The 20,499-nt window shown below is 36.1% G+C and overlaps 1 protein-coding gene across 1 annotated transcript; it reads left to right on the top strand.

Moving 5' to 3' along the window:
• Positions 1-1,790: 1,790 nt before the first annotated feature.
• LOC135157767 (amidophosphoribosyltransferase-like) lies at positions 1,791-19,133 on the top strand. Its single transcript, XM_064114637.1, has 2 exons — positions 1,791-9,077; positions 9,704-19,133. The coding sequence occupies exons 1-2, from the start codon at positions 8,871-8,873 to the stop codon at positions 9,968-9,970; spliced, it is 474 nt and encodes a 157-aa protein (XP_063970707.1). The 5' UTR covers positions 1,791-8,870; the 3' UTR covers positions 9,971-19,133.
• Positions 19,134-20,499: the final 1,366 nt, after the last annotated feature.

Below are 20,499 nucleotides of genomic sequence, written 5' to 3'. Positions count from 1 at the left end.
GCTTATTGTAGCAGATCAATGCGACCGGAACGGCGTAACGAAAAATATGCGAAGTTTTCGAGCGGATTTCTTTCTTCTTTTTTTCTCGATAAGAAGAAAAATGCTATGCTTTGGAGCGGCTTTCTTTGTTCTTTTCTCAATAACACAAAAATGCTATGCCTTGGAACGGAAATTTGAGTGTCAAAAAATGGGGGTCCCCTTCGCGACACATACCCACTATGCATTATATACTGAGTGCCCCCCCCCCCATCCTTCTTTCTTGGAGGTACAGCTTTTAGAGGGGACCGTGAGTCCTGAGCCCTTTCTGTACGCCCATGTATAGGGGGTCGAGAATATACTTGAGTAAACTAAATTTAGTCCTACGAGCGCGTGAGCTGCAATAAAAAAAAAACTGACTGACAATAGTGCTAATGTTTAGTAGGTGCATGCTTATTCGCGCCGTCTCCGGGAAGGGGCTGGTTGTGGCGGAGGGGGGGGGGGTGAGGTAATTGGTTGCCGACAGATATGAGTCATTAGGCTTTAGTGTTCCTCATCTTTACTTCTTTCGTCAATATACGGGCAGACCAAGAACAAAATATCTCGAATATTGTTCGGAGCGCAAACTGACTTTTGTTAAAGGTCAAGTCCTCCTCAGAAAAATGTTGATTTGAATCAATAGAGAAAAATCAGACAAGCACAATACTGAAAATTTCATCAAAATTGGATGTAAAATAAGAAAGTTATGACATTTCAAAGTTTCGCTTATTTTTAACAAAATAGTTATATGAACGAGCCAGTTACATCCAAATGAGAGAGTCGATGATGTCACTCACTCACTATTTCTTTTGTTTTTTATTGTTTGAATTATACAATATTTCAATTTTTACAAATTTGATGATTAGGACATCCTTGCCTGAAGCATAAAATGTTAAAATAATGGAATTCCACGTGTTCAGGGAGGAATGAAACTTCATTTCACATGACAATGACGAGAAAATAAAAATATTTCATATTTGATATAATAAAATACAAAAGAAATAGTGAGTGAGTGATGTCATCAGTTCCTCATTTGCATACCGACCGAGATGTGCATATAACTGTTTTGTGAAATGATGTGAAACTTTAAAATGCCATAACTTTCTTATTTTACATCCGATTTTGATGAAATTTTCAGTGTTATGCTTGTTGAATTTTTCTCTTTTTATTCAAATCAAGTTTTTGTTGGGGTGGACTTGTCCTTTAAAGATTTAGACATAAAACAGGGACATTCTAGCCACTATTTATAACCATAATATGATTAGGAAGAGTAACATGCTCAATAAATGAAGAGCCCACTTGCAAAAGGGGTTAGGTCCATTTTTCATCAAATATGATTTTTTTTTGGTCTCAATGTATAGATTTGTAGTAGCTCTATAAGGTGATTCCAAAAAAAGTTGAAATTTCCATTAAAAAGTGATCTAATGGCAAAGAAAAATCACTTTTTTTTAAGGGGTTAGGTCCATTTCAGTTTAGTTGCAAAAGGGGTTAGGTCCACACAGAATTTTTTTAAAGATATGAAGACTGGTTGATTTCTTTTATATCCAATTTTATGTTCTCATGGTAGGGTATCACAAACATTAAATTTCGCATAAGAATATTGCAATAGGGGAGAATTAAAAAAAAAAAATTCTTGGAGTTGACCTATAACCCCTTTTGCAAACAAACTACTCTGAAGAGCTCATTTGTCAAAAGGGGTTAGGTCCATTGTTCATTATTTATTTTGTTTTCTGTCTCGAATCCTCTAAAATTTTAGTCGTTCTGATGAAAACAACGAAATTTTGAAATTCGAAACATATGAAAACGTGAATAAAAGTGGCAAAAATAAATCACCTTTTTAATCAAAATAGATTGGATTCATTCCAGTTTAGTAGCAAAAGGGGTTAGGTCCACAATGATAATTTTTAAAAGAATATATAGAAAAAAATTGAAGACAGGTAGATTTACTTCATACCTAATTTTATGTTCACATGATAGGGTAGTACATCATGACAATTTAGTTCCTCATAAGAGTATTGCAGTAAGTGAGAATAAAAAACATGGTTTTTCTCGGAATGGTAAAAAGTGGACCTAACCCCTTTTGCAACGAAACTCTTCAAATAATGCGAGCGCGAAGCGCTATCTTATTTTTTTATATTCAGTCTGACATGAAAATTGTAGATTTTAATCACAATCTATGTATGTCGATGAGTAATCAATGACAGCGCATAAGATAAAGCATAAGATAATAGTTTTTATACAAACCGAGCATTTAATTTTCACGTTCATGTAATGGATGATACGTCGAGCGCGACAGCCCTGCATGAACTGTCATCGGTTTTCATGGATGAAAAAAAAACCTTTCATGCACTCTTTTAAATTTCACTTCTCATTTCTTTTTTATATATTCTCCACCCTTTTACAACATGAACCTGAATAAAGGAAACTTCGAGAAAATTTAAAACGGAACACAAAAAGCAGGCCATGCAATGCGCTTACTTGCGTGGATGTGTACATCTCAAAATGATAATATCATGTATAAAAATATAAACATGAGGATATTATTTCATTTCATCTTGGATTAAAAAAAAAAAAAAATTCGCAGTTAGTATCACTTCCCGAAAGGAATGTTTTCATTCAATAGCAATACATTAGAAGAAAAATTGATTTCGAGAAAAATAATGAGAAAAACAATATAAATGGTCATTAGTGCGTAAATCCGATATCCATCACTTCCAACGTCATGATAATTACGTACATTATTATTACTATTATTAATACACCATCGTTATCATTATTATTATATTGGGGGATATATACCCCACCCACCCCCGGGATCGAAACCTATATCTGTTATAGTCAAATAACAGAACGTTCCATCATTGTTTCCGCTCACCACACATGGTATTTCGTCATTATTTTATCATTTATCAATGATATGAACTATCATGACTAAAATTTTTGTCTACCATGTAGATATTTTGTTTCAATTATATTCTGTTGAAATCGCTGGATTACAGATGGGGTGAGGGCCATGGACACCTCCCCCGGCCCATAAAAAATCACCGTTAAGAAAACAGAAGAGAATAGGAAAGAACTGAGAGACAATAGGAAATAAATTATCATCTCAATAATAGGTCAAAATCTATCACAATCAGTGTTTTGTTATGAGGAATGTCAAGACATTTGCCCGATACGCCATTCTGTCCAACTCAATTTTTGCCCATTTTACGCTATTGGTCACTTATCATTGTCAATTTGGAATTAATGAGTTCTTGATTAATTCAGTATTGTTTTTATCTTTCTGTATTTTCGTTGCTATACAATTCCTATATCCGGTTGTGTCTATAGTCTTCATGTTCACATTTTCAAAGGGACTTTCTTTTATTTCAATATTGTTCTCCAACTCTTTTTTGGAAGTTTTTTTTTCGATTTATTGATTGGATAAACAAAATAAATTTACAATGCATGTAGCATAATCATAATACGGCCTGAAATACAATTGACAATGTTTTAACTGTATGAAGATAGGACTTAGACATAAAGAATGTAAAAGCATATAACTATCATGAACAATGCAGAAAATGCAGAGTAAAACTCCAAAAGCAAAGAAATGCTTGAAACGTATCAGCCAAAAAGGGGGAGAAGGGCTACACGGAAACTTATGAATTAAATTGGTCCGTAAGAAAAATTTAATGTCACAAATAATCAAAGTATTACAGGGGCCACGGAAACGGGGGGAGGGGCTGCGGCCCACGCACTGCAAAAAAAACGTAAAAGTTACCATCGGATTATGATTATTTGCATGGGCAGCCCCCACCCCATCACACTTTCCAATCCGTTTCGCGGCCCTTGAGAAAGGGAAAAAAGTAGGAATCCAAAAGTGAAGTGTGAGCTTTATTTTGGTATATGCCTAGATTCAAAGAAATATATCACTTGTGAGTTATTGCCCCTTGACCGCTGTGCATTCATATACTTCTACATATCGAATTACCGCTCAGTGAGGATTCACAAGTATAATTATCATTTTTCTCCTGGAGTTTATGAAAACATAATAGGCAAGAATATTTTCATCGGCAACATGAAAAATGTGCATCTCATATCCGTTAAACCTCGGGACCTGCCCATCATTTTCAAACAAGAATGTCATCTTTACTTCCAAAGGTAGGCTTTTCCCGCCCCAAACTATTCTTACAAGCCATATATAGACGAGTAAATTTACTTTATCATCAATAATGATTTCAACATTATTTTCCGCCTGAGTTGTAAAATGTTGATGACGCCGTGGAGCTAAAGGCGTCGGATATAATACAACATTTAATTCGTCTTTCTATATATACTCTAAAAATGCATTACAGGATAATTATGCCCTTTAATGATAACACCCACTTTTTCATGTATTCTACCATTTTGATTGTTTTTTGTTGTTGTTTTTGTGTAACTTTCGTTGGTATTTTATTTTGTTTATTTACACTCAGCTATCACTTCGGACCGTCTCGACCTCGTATTCTTTCGGTTGTGTATTCAATAGTCCAGATACTTCTTTCATTCTCTTTCCCCTATTTCACGACGGCAGCATATCATATTTTGGAACCTATGAATTGAGGGGTTCGGGTTACTCTACATCTTTTAAACATATAGCAAGATAAAACGCAAAAAAATGCCATGTGATTTTTTTATGGCCAGCCCCCTTCACCCTTTCTGCTCAGCCCCCACACTTTCAACTCCATGCTGCCACTGCCTTAGCGTTAAATGACCCAACAACTCGACGCAAACAACATTATTTTTTGTGCGAGTGAACTAAGCGAGGGAATCCAGAAAATTATTCCTTCTTTCATGTCATTGTTTTCTCAATTTCTATTTCTACATCTTTTCTATTTCTATATCTTGGTCACAGATCTTCTTTTTTGAGGGCGGATGGTCCCCAAGCCCCCGCCCCCAACATGTACGCCATGCAGTGACATTGCATGTACTCTATTTATGTGACGCCCCTTTCCCCTTCTTGATATCAAAGCCATTTAAACCTCGCAGATTGCCGGTTTTTTTATCAAATCGCAGGTATATACATAATATAGCTTTTACACATTACATTTATTCAACCCAGTTGAACCGAATATTTTGAGGTGGCCAAACATAGCAATGTGGGAAAATTTGTAAAAAGTCGCCAGCACGCGAGCAAATCGAGCTAGAAAAAAATTGCCCATCGAAATTGACATTTCATTGTTTCCATTCGTTTCATCATACGTTGTCTCCTATAATTTATTTTATTACTTCTTGGGTGTAGAACCACTTGTAGGCCAGTGATTGAACTTAAAGGAATGGTCCCTACAAGGAGCGTTACAGAGCCATTTGAAGGTTATAGATGAAGAGCTCCTACCGCGTGGGGTCTGGGGCAACTGCCCCGGTAGCTTATTTGAATAAAATTTAGCAAGTTTATAGCACTATGTTGTAAGCAGTCCTTCTTTTTTCCCACTCTTTATTTTCATTCCTCGGCAGCCCGGTTGTGTCATTAATTTTTTTTCTTGTCTTTTTTCTTTGATTTCCAATGTAGCTTTTGACTATTTCCATTCCGACCTTCATTTACCGCTATGTTTTCTATTGCATTAAATATAGGCCTATTTCGGAATGATTTTTTCTTTCTCAAATGTTCTTCTTTCATTCCTTTTCCGTCCGATATCCGTCCTTTTCCATTAAAAAAAATCTTCGTTTTCTTTCACTTTTCTCTTGCCCTTCCCTTTTCCTCCTTTCCTTTTCTTTCCCCTTCCCCTTTCACCCTTATGTTTGTTAAAATATCCCTCCCTTTTCCCCGTTTTTGTTTTTTGTTTTTTCCAGTGAAATCCGTTAGGGGGCAGCTTGCCCCCCCCCCCCCCCCTGTTACGCCACTGGTCGTGCCGAAACAGAATCTACGGTATTGTTTACATAGCAAATCTCAGAATTTCCTTGCTCTATGAAGTTTCAATCTTGGCAGAGGCTGGGACGAGCATGTGGAAGTAGCTAGCGACCACTTTGTGTGCGACCATGGTGCAACTCCCCTACAACCCATGCCTCAGGGGCCGCGGAAGCGGGTCCGGGGGGGGGGGGGCTGGGGGGATTCAGCCCCCCGGCCCCCTCACTTATTTCCAAAACAGTGTACAAAAAACGTAAAAATGACATTAGGATTGTGATATTTTGAATGGTCAGCCCCCCCCCCCACTTTGAAAACTGTTCCGCGACCCATATTGCCGTACCTATTTAATACCCCATACCACTGGTAGAACACGAAACGGTAGCTATAGGCCTACGTCTAATCCGTAAGACTATGAAAAAACTGAAGGCCAATGCATGCAGCTGCCTCTACCTGTACCAAGATCATATCATGTACGCATAAGTGGGGTAAACCCATCCCGAAACCCATATATACCTAACAGTGCTGTAACTTCCATTTCATTTTGTAAAGAGGCAGAGAATCTATTTGCGATGACCGTAGCAAGTGGTTCCTCTCATGCCCCCAAACAAAGTGTGAGCCGTGTAATTGTCATTTTCACCGCCAAGCACGTACAAGCAGTCATTTACATTTTTTTCTCAAATAAACATAGAGCGAATGCGTATTTTCTGCTATTTTTTCTACATGACCAGCTCATCTGTCCAGCCACCAATTCATTTTATTTCATCATTTTATCATTGGTATCCATTCGTTCATCCATTCAATCCGTCCATCCTGGGGGGTTATCAGTCGGCCTATCCATCGGATGATCGGGCGGATGATACAATACACCCATACCCAGGCCCAGCTATCAATCCATCATTCATTCTCTTCACTCGATCTTCAGTCATTTCTCCATCCAAGGAGATTGCTCCATCCGTCCATAGAATATAGCTTTAGATCTGTCCATTGGTAATAAGGCTACCACCCTCTCTTCTGCCGCCCCCAACTTTCCGGCTCATGGGCTCGCATGAGTGTGTGTGAGCGAGTTGATCTCCTCGAAATTGATACACAAATCATACACCATGGGGCTATAAATAGCTCCATGCTTACACATTACGTTGGTCTGTTCTCTTCTGCTTCTCCAAGTTTGCGTAGTCTTCTTCACGTACCTTGCTTCCCGGATTCCCCACGCGTTCATTGTAAATACCGTCTTAGGAATGAGACCCAAATACACATTGTATCTTGCCTGTACTCATGTTATTATTTGTACTTTGTGTATATTTTTATGATTGCATGTGACTGTGCTTTTTAAACAAGCAAATAAAGAAGAATTAATAACTCTGGGTCTATAGCACAGAGTTCGGTCCTGTATATATATATCCCCAGATAAAAATCACACTTTTACTGCTGAGCAATACTGAACTTCTCATTATTAAAAATCGAGATGCAAGTTTCCTTGCAGGGCTGCAAAATTAATAGCTATTTTGTCACTGTTTTTTGTTGTTGTTGAAATCTTGCCGAGTACGTCATGTCTGCCCCATCCCTCAATTTTCTCTGCTCATCATCTGCTTGTGAATTAAAATTCCAAAACGTGCATCGATACTCGCATACACGCACTATTCAGTCTATATGTGTAGACTATACTCACGTACTTTGCATGCGATGATAATGTCCTGTGACTGTGATGTGAACCGGTAGCTTGTGTGCAAAGCGTAAACAAGTCGCTAGCCGGCTGGCATCGGCGCTTTGAGCTTGCACGCACCGTTCGACATTTGCTTTCTCAGCTACACACATACGGGGATTTCTAGATACTGCGCATGCGCGATGACGTATTCATCAATATGCATGACGTCGTAATGAATATGCATTATTCGAACAGTGCTCTAAGATCAATTTATTTTTTAACCCGAGAGGGCGTCAATAGAAAGGTCCTAAGTATAAACGGTTAACCGATAAATATATAATACATGTTTCACCCCTCAATATCATGAAAATAGAAAAGTTATGCAAGTTTTTTTTCCGTGATAAAATCGAGCAATAATATAGGTATTTAATTAATGTAATAATTTTGAAATTGATTCATTGCCCTTTTCTGAGAACAACCAATCATACACTATACCTTTAATTTATTTCATGCAAATTGCTATTAATTATGCCAATTTATGCGTAATTAGTATGCAAAATCATACTTTATCCTCTAATTCCCTAAATAAAGCTCCAAATGTTCTTATTTTTGGTGTAGAAACTCTTTGGGGTGTTCTCAGAAAATGAACATGAAAAAAATTGCGATATCAGAAGAATTTCTTATGTATTATATAGTTTTTTGCAATTATGTATTTCTTTGTTTTTTGGACCTTTTGTTTTTTAGACCTTTTGTTTTTATTGTTTTTTCAATGAACTTTGACGGGGACTCTTTTGAGATCATAAACAGCATAAAATAAATCCATTTAGACCAGCAAAACTAAAAATAATCATGATGCAATTATGATGGGTTGAAAACACAATTTGCATTGACTTTGTACACGAAATCACATTTTTGAGCAATGTTTGGTCTGACATGCACTTACAAAATATTGCGTAATTTTGGAACCGCGTACCCGGTCGTCGCAAATTTCTCAAAAGATGCGCAAGACTTGAAAATAAAAAGTCACTGAGCAGCGTGGTCAAAAAATTTCGCGCAGCGAAAATATTGCGCGAATAGATAGGGTAAATACATGCTCTCTCAGGCATGACTTTATGGATCAATTTAATTGTAGTACAGAGATTGGTCAATAAGTGTAGAAACTTTCTTTCCAAGGATTTAGGTTTAACACTTTTTTTAATGTGACATTATCTAGATTTTTGAATGATTTTCATTGTGAAGAACATAATAAAATGTGATGAAACGAAATTCACCACATACAATGATTAAATCCAAGTATTCTATAACAGCCAAGTATTATCATTTCATTTTCAGTCTGGCATCCCTTACATGGAGGTGTTGACCAAGAATAGGTATGTTGGAAGGACGTTCATCCAGCCAAACCAGAGATTGAGGCAGCTTGGTGTATCAAAGAAGTTTGGCGCCCTCACAGAGAACTTCAAGGGCAAGCGCATTATCATCATTGATGATTCGATCGTGAGAGGAACAACGATAGGCCCCATCATCAAGCTGCTCAAAAAATGTGGAGCAAAAGAGGTATAGACCACATGTTGAGTTATTTCTATTTTGATCAGGCGAGATGAAATTAATCGAGTGTATTGGGTCATGAAGTGTAAGTTGGCAGGGGGGGTCTAATGAACATAGAATTGATAGACCTCTCTTGCCAATGAAAACAGATTCAATTTCATTCTTTCTGTATTAATTGATTATTCTTTGTTCTATTGTCATTCTTTCTTCCATCTATCTTTGATGTCTCTCACATAAAAATATAACAGATACGTATGCATCTCACCATGTTATTATATTTTAATTTTCTCTAAATTACCATGTAGTTTTATTTGGGAAGAATAATTCAGACTTTAAACCTACATTCTAAAAATGATATTCCCTTTTGAAAATATTGTATAAATCCACATTAATGAAATGTATTGCATTCCTAGATAAATTCACAGGTTTCATGTAATACAGTATCTCTCTGTCTCTTTCAATCAGTTGTTCCCTCAAGGTTTTCTATCTTGTTCTCTATATCAGGTGTTTGTTATTCACTAATTCTATATCTTTTGATTGATCCTGCTGTAGATAATCTTAAACTAATACAGACAGAAAATGTCAAGAGAACATATTGATCTACATACATAAGGTATTTTTATATCGTTCCCCAGGTTCACATACGAGTCGCATCCCCACCGGTCTCCAATCCTTGCTACATGGGCATCAACATCCCAACTAGGGAGGAACTCGTTGCAAACCGAATCCCTGTCGATCGACTCGCTAATTACTTCAATGCAGACAGCATCGCTTACCTGTCCATAGAGGGACTTCGAATGGCTGTCATGGAAGGCATGCAGATTGAGGAGAGCAGAAAACAGAAGCGTCTACACTGTACTGCTTGCTTAAGTGGTGAGTACCCTGTCAAACTGGAATGGTGATAACACCATCGTAGCGTTGGAATGGCTATCATAAAAATAAACCTTGTATTGAACTGCAGACTGTAGACAACAGTGTTTTTTCCTGACATCATCCTTGTGAACACTGCATTTAAATTGTTGTAATCAGAAGGTTCCAATACTTAGCACATTAGATGTAATATTCTTCAAGGTTTCAATGAATACTGTGCTGCTCCTTAATCCGTGCTGTGTGCTGAGTTAGCAAGTAACTCCAAATAGCTCTATGCACGTATATTTGATGTTATTGCAGTATTGATGTTGGCCAAAGACTGAGGTTTCACCAGTATGTGACATGAACCTTTTTAATGTCACAATACAAATAATTATCTTGTGAACTCTATTTAATAAAATGATTATTCAACATTGCACTGCTACAGAAATTAGGACATAACTACATTTTATTTTGATTCAAATTGATAGTTGTTAGTTGCCCTCATGTATATGATGATATCAGTTGTCAAAATCTGTGTCTTGGTACTACAGTACAAGCAGCAAATTGAGTCCTGGCACAATGGTGTCTTGTTTTTAACCATGACTAGGATAAAAAAGGTGATCACTTTGATATGCTTCTAGCTTCAAGTTATCCAAAAACTTATTTTTTATAAGAATCACTCCTCTTACATCCCCTCGGCACACTGTTGCTATTTAAAAAAAACACAGTTGTCAAAACTATTAGGAAATATTGATATTTTATTCTGCGCTGAAATACAAAAAAAAATTACTGTTTAGGAAATCATAAATGTTCACTGTATTGTGTATGAAATTGTATTATATGAGCCATTTTGAGAATGCTTGTATCAGAATATGATATGCTGTGAAGGCGTACTTGCAGTGTTATTGTGCTGGAAAATGTGTGTGCTGCTGCGACATTCCAGTTTTCTAAGTGTTATTTTCTGTTGGGTTGGGGATTCCACCACAAGGTTAGATTTTTTTCTTGAGGATTCACATTTTTAAGAATTTTCATTATTGTCATTCATTTTTTTCCCTTTGCACTGATACAGATGAGTGGATGATACTTCATTATCCGTTCATCTAGCTTGGTTATGAGATATTTTAAGAACAAATATAATTGGATATTCGCATGTGAATGTACCATAGGCTATTTATCTTAACTGTTATTTGACATGACCGAGATGTACCCAGGAGAAGCATTTTGATATATTGAACATTGTTACTTTGGCTGAAAATATGTGAAATAGAACAGAATGCCTGATACATGTTGATAATGTTACCTATGGTAGTTATGAATTGTAACATCAAGCCTCAGCCAGTCAAGAAAAATGCTAATGTTTGTCCTTGCTAGAAATGTCCCTTTACTTGAACATAATAAATAGTCATATTTTGTTCAATATATTGTAATAATATGGAAATTAAAGCATATATTTTTGTTGTATACTGGCCACTATGTTTATAATTGAGGTGTATATATTTACTTGTCCTAAGAAAAAATATGTTAAACATTTGTATATCTATGGATGAATGAAAGCCTGTGTCATTTTGAAGAGAATATTTGTATTCATGTGTTTTGTGGCAGCAGCAGCTGTGTAGAATGTAATTTGTTTATAAGAATTGTATTTTGAAATATAATGTGTAATACTGAATGAAATAAGTTTCATGCCAAAATACAGGTGTAGTTCAGAAGGTGATAGTATACATGTATATCTGTGTATATGCTGAAAAACAGGAACATGCCCCATTATTTTAAAGAAATTTACTATGAAAGTATTGACACAGCGCACATATACAATGATTAACCAGTGTTCACCAGTCAGTGTATCCACTTTGAAGGAAATTACCTGAATTCCTGGTAATCCGGATCATTTTTAGGTAATTTTCGAGTAATGAAAAAATTCCAGGTAATTCCGGGTACCGGTACTCCAAAAATTACAAGTAAACAACAATTAAACTTTGCAACTTTTAATATTCATGTGAATTGTTTACATCGATATGTAATGTAGCTCCAAATTTTTTGCTCACGCTCGCATTTCATAATTTTGTTCCTATTATTAAAGAGGACGTGAACAAAAAAAAACGAATTCCCTGATTTTGGTCACTTGGACCAAATTTAGGCTCACTGTAATTAAAAAAAAAATCAAACTTGAAAATTCCAGGAAATGTCTGAATTTCTGGAAATTTGGGATTTAGTTTCGGGAAATTTGTTTTGGATCTGTGGAAACACTGTCACCAGTGTTTGTATTATTGTTAAAAAGACTTTGAGAATGTTGACTCCAAGATCGCACAAAATTTGATAATCTTTTGTTTTCCAGACAGTCATATTTTGTTTTTATTGTACATGGATATTTGATAGTGTTCTTTTGATATTGTGTAGACCACTTACCACTAAAGCATCTTTTTTGTATGTGCAGATATTTTATATGCCGATGTATTATTTGAATGTTAAATTTTTGCAGTACTAGCACTTTCTTAAGCCTTTTCAACCAACTGAACCAAGTATATTATTTGTTGTTGTAAGAAAGGAAATTCCATAGGACTTCATAAAGCAAGGATAGATTCAAGTTTCAACCACCCACATTATTCTCTTATAGAACTTGTGAAATATTAAGGTATATTCAAACTATATATATGAAATAGAATTGTTTACAAGAGGTTTGAAAACATGAAATAAGGAAAACATACATTGTTATTTATTGAAATGTTAAAGAGATGGCCATTTGAGCAAAATATGAAATTATCATGTTAATAGAATGTTACAACTTATGTTTGTCATATAAATTTTGCAGCTGATTGGCTATCCTTTTACTTTATGATCATTTGCATTGAGCAGCTAAAATTCATGAACAGTAATGTTTTGCTAAGGTTAAAAGTATTCATTTATAGGAATACAGTATTGTACTAAAAGTAGTATATAATTCAATTCATAAAAACCACAGAGACACAGGCTTGATTCAGGCATAATTAATGCTGTACAGGAAAAGAGTGGGAAACTTCATGGAAATAGAATTTGTTTTGAGGAAACATAATGGAAATAATGAAATAACTAAACATGTGATAAATTATTTAGGTTTGCCAAACATTGTGGTCAAGACTGCCTTGTAAATGCCCATGATTACTGCTCTGAATGCTAATTTTCATTTCTTGTTGAAATGCTTGTATGTTTGAGCTTGCGATTCGTGCTCGCAACATTACGCAAGGATGCCATTTAACAGTAATTAGGCACCACGATTAACCAAAAAGAGAGTTTTACAACTTCAGATTTAAATTTTTTTCCGAACAAAAAAATAAAAAATAAAGCATAAATATATAATCAAATATCACTCCAAAGGGGCTTTGCTCCACTTAATTACTACAAAAGTCAAAACACAAAACAAATTTCTGCAGATATAATGTTATGGTGAGAGGGTATCCTTTTGCACCAAAATGCCCATTTTGACATTGCCCCCCCCCCCCAACAAAAATATGTTCTGCCAAACCTGTCTTCCCATCTTCATAACAATTGAGCAGCAACAGTGTTTCTAACCCCCCCGCCCCACCACGCTTGCCCTTCCTGTTTTCCCGGCTTTGCCTCAGATAATTTCATTTATTGGATTAAATTACGATTAATGAACCTTATTTCAATTTTGGATTAACGAACCTTCGGAATAACGAACCTTATTTCATTTTCGGACTAACGAACCTTCGGGATAAGGAACCCTATTTTGTTTTCTGAATAACGCCACTAATGTTCGGATTAACAAATCCTTTTTCGTTTTCGGATTAATAAACATCAAGGTGTAGGCAATTAACGTGTTTCAGAATTATGAACCTTCGGAATAATTAACAGCTTATTCTTGTTTGAACTATTAAATAATTTGCAATTATGATTACAACAGTAAAGAGAATGGTGATTTTGGTAATGAATCCAGGACAAAGTTACTAACTACTTGCTATAACACAATTCCTGCTATAAACCTCATGCATGTGACGTCATAATCTCATAGCGCCCTCCCCAGAGGGTATAGCAATACAGGTCAACAGTTGTCAGAGATGCGCCAGCTGCAGATCACCAATGCATGCAAGGCAATGGCTTTAGCCTCTAAGACTAATGTTGATTAATGATGATTTTATGCATAAGATTTGTAGCAATAATTTTGAAGGCTCTATGGTGGTTTTAACATGGCGTTTCTGCTAAGTTTCAATTAAATTAAATCAAGATTAATCCTAAATATCATATTTGTGCAAACTTTAAAAATTTGACAAGTTAGTTTTGTGCTGGAGTACAGGCTGATTCTTATTGATTGAAATATATAGAAGTCCTGTAAATATATTATATAATGTTTCACTGGGCTGATGGAAATGGAGTTTGATTAATTTTGGTGGCTATGAAATGTTTGTGATACACTTTTCACTACACTTAAATTGGATGTCATGATGACTTTATTTTGCTCAGTTCCACGGTCATATAAGTATACAAAAGTGTTCAAACAAACATCATATTAACCCCATTTTTCATGAAGTAATCAAATAGGACCTGTTTCATAAATCTCAACATTTTTTTGCAATATCTGTCATAAGCTACTGAAATCATGCCATCTGATTGGCTGAGATTGAACATTTGTTTGCCGATATGACATTTTGTTTTTCTAAAGCAAATTGATATGGAACAGGATCTTGGAATCATGAATGAGTTGATATCTCAGTCTTGAGTTTCACTGTAGAAATGTTTTGTTTGCTTTCATCATTATTTTGTCCTTACTTGCCTTGTGTTTGAGTTTCAGCTTATGCACATTTTTTTGTTTGTTTCATGATTTCTTAGTTCCAAGCCCAGCAAAAAAGGCAGTAGTTTTTATTTTCTATATTATATGCATTTGATTTATTATTTTGCTATGCTTTGAAGCCAGCTATTCGCACAAGTTCCCTTTCTTACAACTTTAATTAATTACTTATAACACTCTTCATCATCAATTAGTGTGAATACTGCTAGGTATGAATATGAAATTGATACACAGGTAGAGCTGGGTGACCTTAGAATGCTTCCAGCATTTTACATCATTGATAAAATGTATGAGTGATATATCAAAAATTATGTTTGAGATCAGAATACGGAATGATTATATGTGGGTTTTTAATGTGGTTGTAAAACATATAAAAATAATTTTTCACAAAGTTGTGTACCTTTCTGTAGCTGTATGTGTAAATTATTATGGTATGGCTTACATTTTGAAAGGAATGTTTAATCTTGCAGTTTTCAAAAGTATGGAAATTGAAATGATTTACTCTTGCAAATACTGAAAAGAAATCATTCATATTTTATTAAAGAGGCTGGCTGGATGAGGGGGTTCCATTGAGCTTTAAAAATAATTTTTTTAAAGACACCTATAGCAGTGATTAATTAAAATTATTTACCTTTCATACCAGGTTTTGCATATTTGTATTATCCTCCTTCATGGCAATTTTGATGTCCTCAGAACTTCATCATTTTTATCACCCTCCCCCCCCAAAAAAAAACAATAATAATTGAGTTGTATACTTCTCAGGGGATACATACATAGATTGGTAATTAAAGGTATCCATCTTTAGTTTGATAAAGCCACAAGGCTCCAATGAGACAAATTAAATTAGATTTAATGGACATATATACATTTTAATTAATATAATGACATACAGTACCCAACAATAAGTCTTCTCAACTGTGTCTGGTAATTCTGGGATTCACATAATTCACTGCCAATTAAGGCATATTACTTTGCTTGGTAGTCAATTTATTATCTTTTTGAGTCGAGTGTAAAAATTTAGGATATACCCATTAACCTTACAATGTTGGGTCTTTACTCAACATACATGTACTCATAGAGATGTGTGATGAAAGATGGTTGTATCTAATATCAATGAAATACTTGCATTAATAGAGACAATAAAAATGTTGAATCTCACTCTCTGCAATCCAAATTTTCTTAATTTTGCATTTGAATTATTCAACTGATTTGTGAAATTATTTAGCAGGAAGCCTATGAATGTTATTTATGCAAGGGTTGTTGCTGTAGATTATACAAATTACATTTTGCACATTTTACATTTGATTTATCATAATCATTTTTTTTTACTGTTATGCAATGAGATTTATATTCACTAACTCGTTTTAGAGTTATTGATGTGCATAGATTCCAAGTTTGGTGTGGGCATGTTTCGTTAGTTTATTACTAAATGTAAGAAAATAATTGTATCCATTTCCAGTTATCTACCCCTTTGCACAAAATTACGAGGAAAATGGTATTTTTACTGTCTTCAAATCAACATTCTTATCAGCTACGTTCGTTGTTAGGCCGTGTTACAACCGATAGTAGCGCGTTTTCGCCCAGCGTCGTACGACGCTATCTACGACGTAGAACGATCTCTTGGTTCGTGCGTCCGTCGCGCTCAACTCTCGCTTGTAAGCAGTTTCGCAAATCGCTGAACGCGGCCGGATCGACCGGAAGTACGTAGACTGCATGACGTCACCACTACTAGGGAAAATCCCGCGCCCGCGCTCTATGAACTGGCTGTCGGCGCGCGCTCGATTTGATTCGACTTAGCTTGCTCGCTCTACAAGCGATCTGATTGGCTGTTGACGGCTGTTGACAAATCCTACGTTCTAATGCGGACGCCCGCTAATTTGCGGAAGAACCATCCGTGATTTGAGCTCAAGAACGCTCGGGCCTCTGTTTCCATGGAAGTTGGCGATTTTTGCACACGACCCTTAAGTTCTACGTCGTACGACGCTGGGCGAAAACGCGCTAATGTCGCAATTGCGACATTATGCTGCGTTGACTGCGACATTATGCGTTGGATGATTTTGGCATAATGTCACAATCAACGCATAATGTCGTAGCTCAAGTTACTAACGCATAACGTCGCAGGTCTTTACGCATAATGTCGCAGCTGTATTTCATTCAGGAATCGAGTTGCAGATAATATATAAGATATGTTTTTACTCAGTACTTCATTCAAGCTCTGTCATCTGAAAGTTTTTGAAAGTGTGTTTGGTGGGACATGCGCAAATGCAGAGGGGGGGGGGGCAGTGTTGAATTCATTATGATAAAGAGTGGTCACTTTTTAAGAATCTAATATTTTATCGTTTATCGTTCATGACATTTTAAGAAAAAAATTATGTTTCGTATTGTAACTCGGAATGTACCGTATGAACAATCTTAAAGCGATAGGTCCTATTCAAATCTCCCGTGGGGGAGAGGGGAGCATATGCGATAAATTAATAACATGTTGGTACGTAGCGGGAGGGGCAGAATTAATGCCCCCTCCCCCCGGAAAAAGGTGAAAACCTTCCTTTCTCACTGAAGAGTTTCACACACTTCACTAAAATGTGCACGAAATCATTAAACATCACATAAGATTCGTTTTTCACATGATCACACTCCCTCCTCACAGAAAAAAAAAACTGTGTACATATTTATTTACATACGTTTCGTTTCTCTTCTAAATAACGAGAGCTTCCGATCAGTGGCGGTACCAGGATTTTAAAACTGGTGGGTGGCAAAGGAAAAGGGATAGAGGGGGACTAAAATTTATTTTGCATGTTTCACAAAATGGAGTGTGAAGCGCGACTAGGCCGCTGGATCCAACTTTTGGGTCCCTGCTGGAGTCCAGGGTCAGAGCACGCATGTACTTGTTTCTGATACAGTACATTCATGTTTCCCCATGGGCGGCTAAAAGCCAATTTTTGCTGTTGGTTTATAGAGGGAGCAGTCCCAACTAAAGACTGAAGTTTCAAGTGCATTTACTTCGCTTTATCACAAACAAGATAGGCTATCTCACATTGCATATATAGATAATGATAGCGCGGAGCGCGAGCTCAACTTTTTTTTTGTTATTTGATGCATTTAGACCAAAGCAATGAACATTCTGAGCAGTTTTTGGCAGTATATGCGAGCGCGAATCGCGCGCTAAATTCTTAATATATTGATGGCACATTCCGAGTAACAATACGAAATATGATTTCTTTATTAAAATGTCATGAAAAACAATGAAATGTAACTAAATTTGTATTTAATTTTCAGCTAGATAACTTTACTCTCCTGCAAAATAAGTTGAATTGCATGTATAGCGATATGCACAGATGAATGGTGATATGCTTATACTTGCGTTTCACTAGTCCACACACTTAAATTTATTCAAAGTCCACCCCCTTCTCCTGACAATGAATTCGATACTGACCCCTCCCCAGCATCCGCACCTGCCCCCCCCCCCCCCCAACACGCTCTTAAAAACTTTCAGATGACAGAGCTTGCACAAATTAATCAGTAAAAACATATTTTATGTCTTATATTAAACTCGAATCCTGAACCGAACACCGCTGAGACATTATGCGTTAAGACTTGCGACGTTATGCGTTAGTAGAAAAGCTACGACATTATGCGTTGACTGTGACATTATGCGTTGGACGCTCTTGGCATAATAGTGTGTTTTCGCCCAGCGTCGTACGACGCTATCTACGACGTAGAACGATCTCTTGGTTCGTGCGTCCGTCGCGCTCAACTCTCGCTTGTAAGCAGTTTCGCAAATCGCTGAACGGATCCGGATCGACCGGAAGTACGTAGACTGCATGACGTCACCACTACTAGGGAAAATCCCGCGCCCGCGCTCTATGAACTGGCTGTCGGCGCGGCTCAGCTCAGCTTGCTCGCTCTACAAGCGATCTGATTGGCTGTTGATGGCTGTTGACATATCCTACGTTCTAATGCGGACGCCCGCTAATTTGCGGAAGAACCGTCCGTGATTTGAGCTCAAGAACGCTCGGGCCTATGTTTCCATGGAAGTTGGCGATTTTTGCACACGACCCTTACGTTCTACGTCGTACGACGCTGGGCGAAAACGCGCTATTGTCGCAATCTGCGACGTTATGCGTTGATGTGACATTATGCGTTGGTGCGACATTATCGGTTGTAACACCCCTTACATTATGACAGGTATAACATATATCATCCTCATGCAGGTTAAGTCATTGGATATTGAATAAATTTCTCTTTATAAAATAATGTGCTGCAATTTGGATCACTATTTGTAACTATCCATACTATTCACGTAAACATGTTACCAGCTTTGTCCTATGTTTTACAACTTTTTTTCTGTCATATTTTTTTCAGTTTCACCAACTTGGAGATAATTTTATGTGGTTGTAAATTAATAAATGATTGCATCCTCTTTTTGCAATAAATCTCAGGCTTTCTTTGTCATTATTCATGGTTTTCCCTGTTATTACCAAATTAATTTGCTTTATGAAAGACAATCATTGTGGATTATGAAAGGCAATAACATAGCTTTTGAGCGAAGCATAGCATCACAACCTTAATTTGTATAATTATGAGAAAGGAAGATCATCCTATTTATATTCCCAATGCAATATAATAATCAAGGAGCCAGCTCACATTGGGCCAGGAGTGAGCAAAAGTGCGCCGAACTGGTTTTGGAACATGAAATGTTCTAGGCAAAGGTAAGGTCCTCTAGATTCTAGAACATCGCCATGCAATATTTTTCCAAGAAATTTATTAGTTGCCAATTTTTGTTCAATATTACCGAAAATTGACTCTTTAGGGATACAACATGTGTAAATGAAATTTTTCATTTATTTAACCATTTTAACAAAAAACGGCTTGTTTAAACTATTTCCATTTAAAGGTGCATTTTACTCAATTGTTTTTAAAGTGATCATGAAGTTTGAAGTTGAAAGAAATTTCCCTTCAGGGGAGTGTTTCACGAAATGACTTGATCCGACAAGTCCTGTTTTATCCGACAGTTGCCATAGAAGCAGTGCTTCTAAACCAATCAGAATCGAGGAAAGTTTTATTGTTATAGTGTTTTATTGAATAAATATAATAAAAAACATAAACAAAAATATATCAGTGATTTTAACAATAATAATAATCAACAACAACAAAAATAAAACATGACAACGCAATGTATACGAAAAAGCAGCTTATATCCATGTACAGATATACGAATACATATTACAACCCAATATGACAGTCATCTTGTAAACTTCTATACGCTGAAAACGTAACATGATAATAAATTAAATTCCCATTTTCATAGGGGATTCACTTTTAACATTACTATATTCCAGGTTATTATTACAGGCAGTGTAAGTATTGTAGCTTTCAAAAGACGGTGATTTATTTTGGAATTCACAAGTATAAATATAATCAATAAAAGTCAGTGAGTGGAAAGAGAGGAGGGCTAAACCATTTTTGGGGTTATTTACAAATCATGCAAACTGGTCAAAATTTCCGGCACGGAAAGACAGACCATTGTGATATGAGCCCAATTTTGGTGACCTTCGTCGGGAAAGGAAAAATATACTAGCAACATTTTAAAGTCACATAAGGCTTCAAAAGTAATATAAGCATATTATTATTTTGCAAATAAAAAAAAATTGAGTGATCATAATATTAATTTCCATTTCTTAAAATGAATAGCTAACTTGTTGTTCTTTTTGACAATACTGTATTCCAGGTCCTTATTACTGACAATGTATGCTTTGTAGCCTTCAAAAGATGGCACTTTACTTTGAAATTTGCATATGT

This window comes from Lytechinus pictus, unplaced genomic scaffold (assembly GCF_037042905.1).
Source record: "Lytechinus pictus isolate F3 Inbred unplaced genomic scaffold, Lp3.0 scaffold_19, whole genome shotgun sequence".
In the NCBI taxonomy this organism is placed as follows: Eukaryota; Metazoa; Echinodermata; class Echinoidea; order Temnopleuroida; family Toxopneustidae; genus Lytechinus; species Lytechinus pictus.
Note: the sequence above shows the minus strand (reverse complement) of the source record. Positions and strands in the feature narration are given on the sequence as shown.

What these genes read in the sequence shown, in the direction of transcription:
- LOC135157767 (XM_064114637.1), top strand. Translation starts at nt 8,871, where the DNA reads ATGGAGGTGTTGACCAAGAATAGGTATGTTGGAAGGACGTTCATCCAG. An exon ending in AAAAATGTGGAGCAAAAGAG is followed by an intron (nt 9,078 to 9,703) that starts GTATAGACCACA and finishes ATCGTTCCCCAG; the next exon opens with GTTCACATACGAGTCGCATC.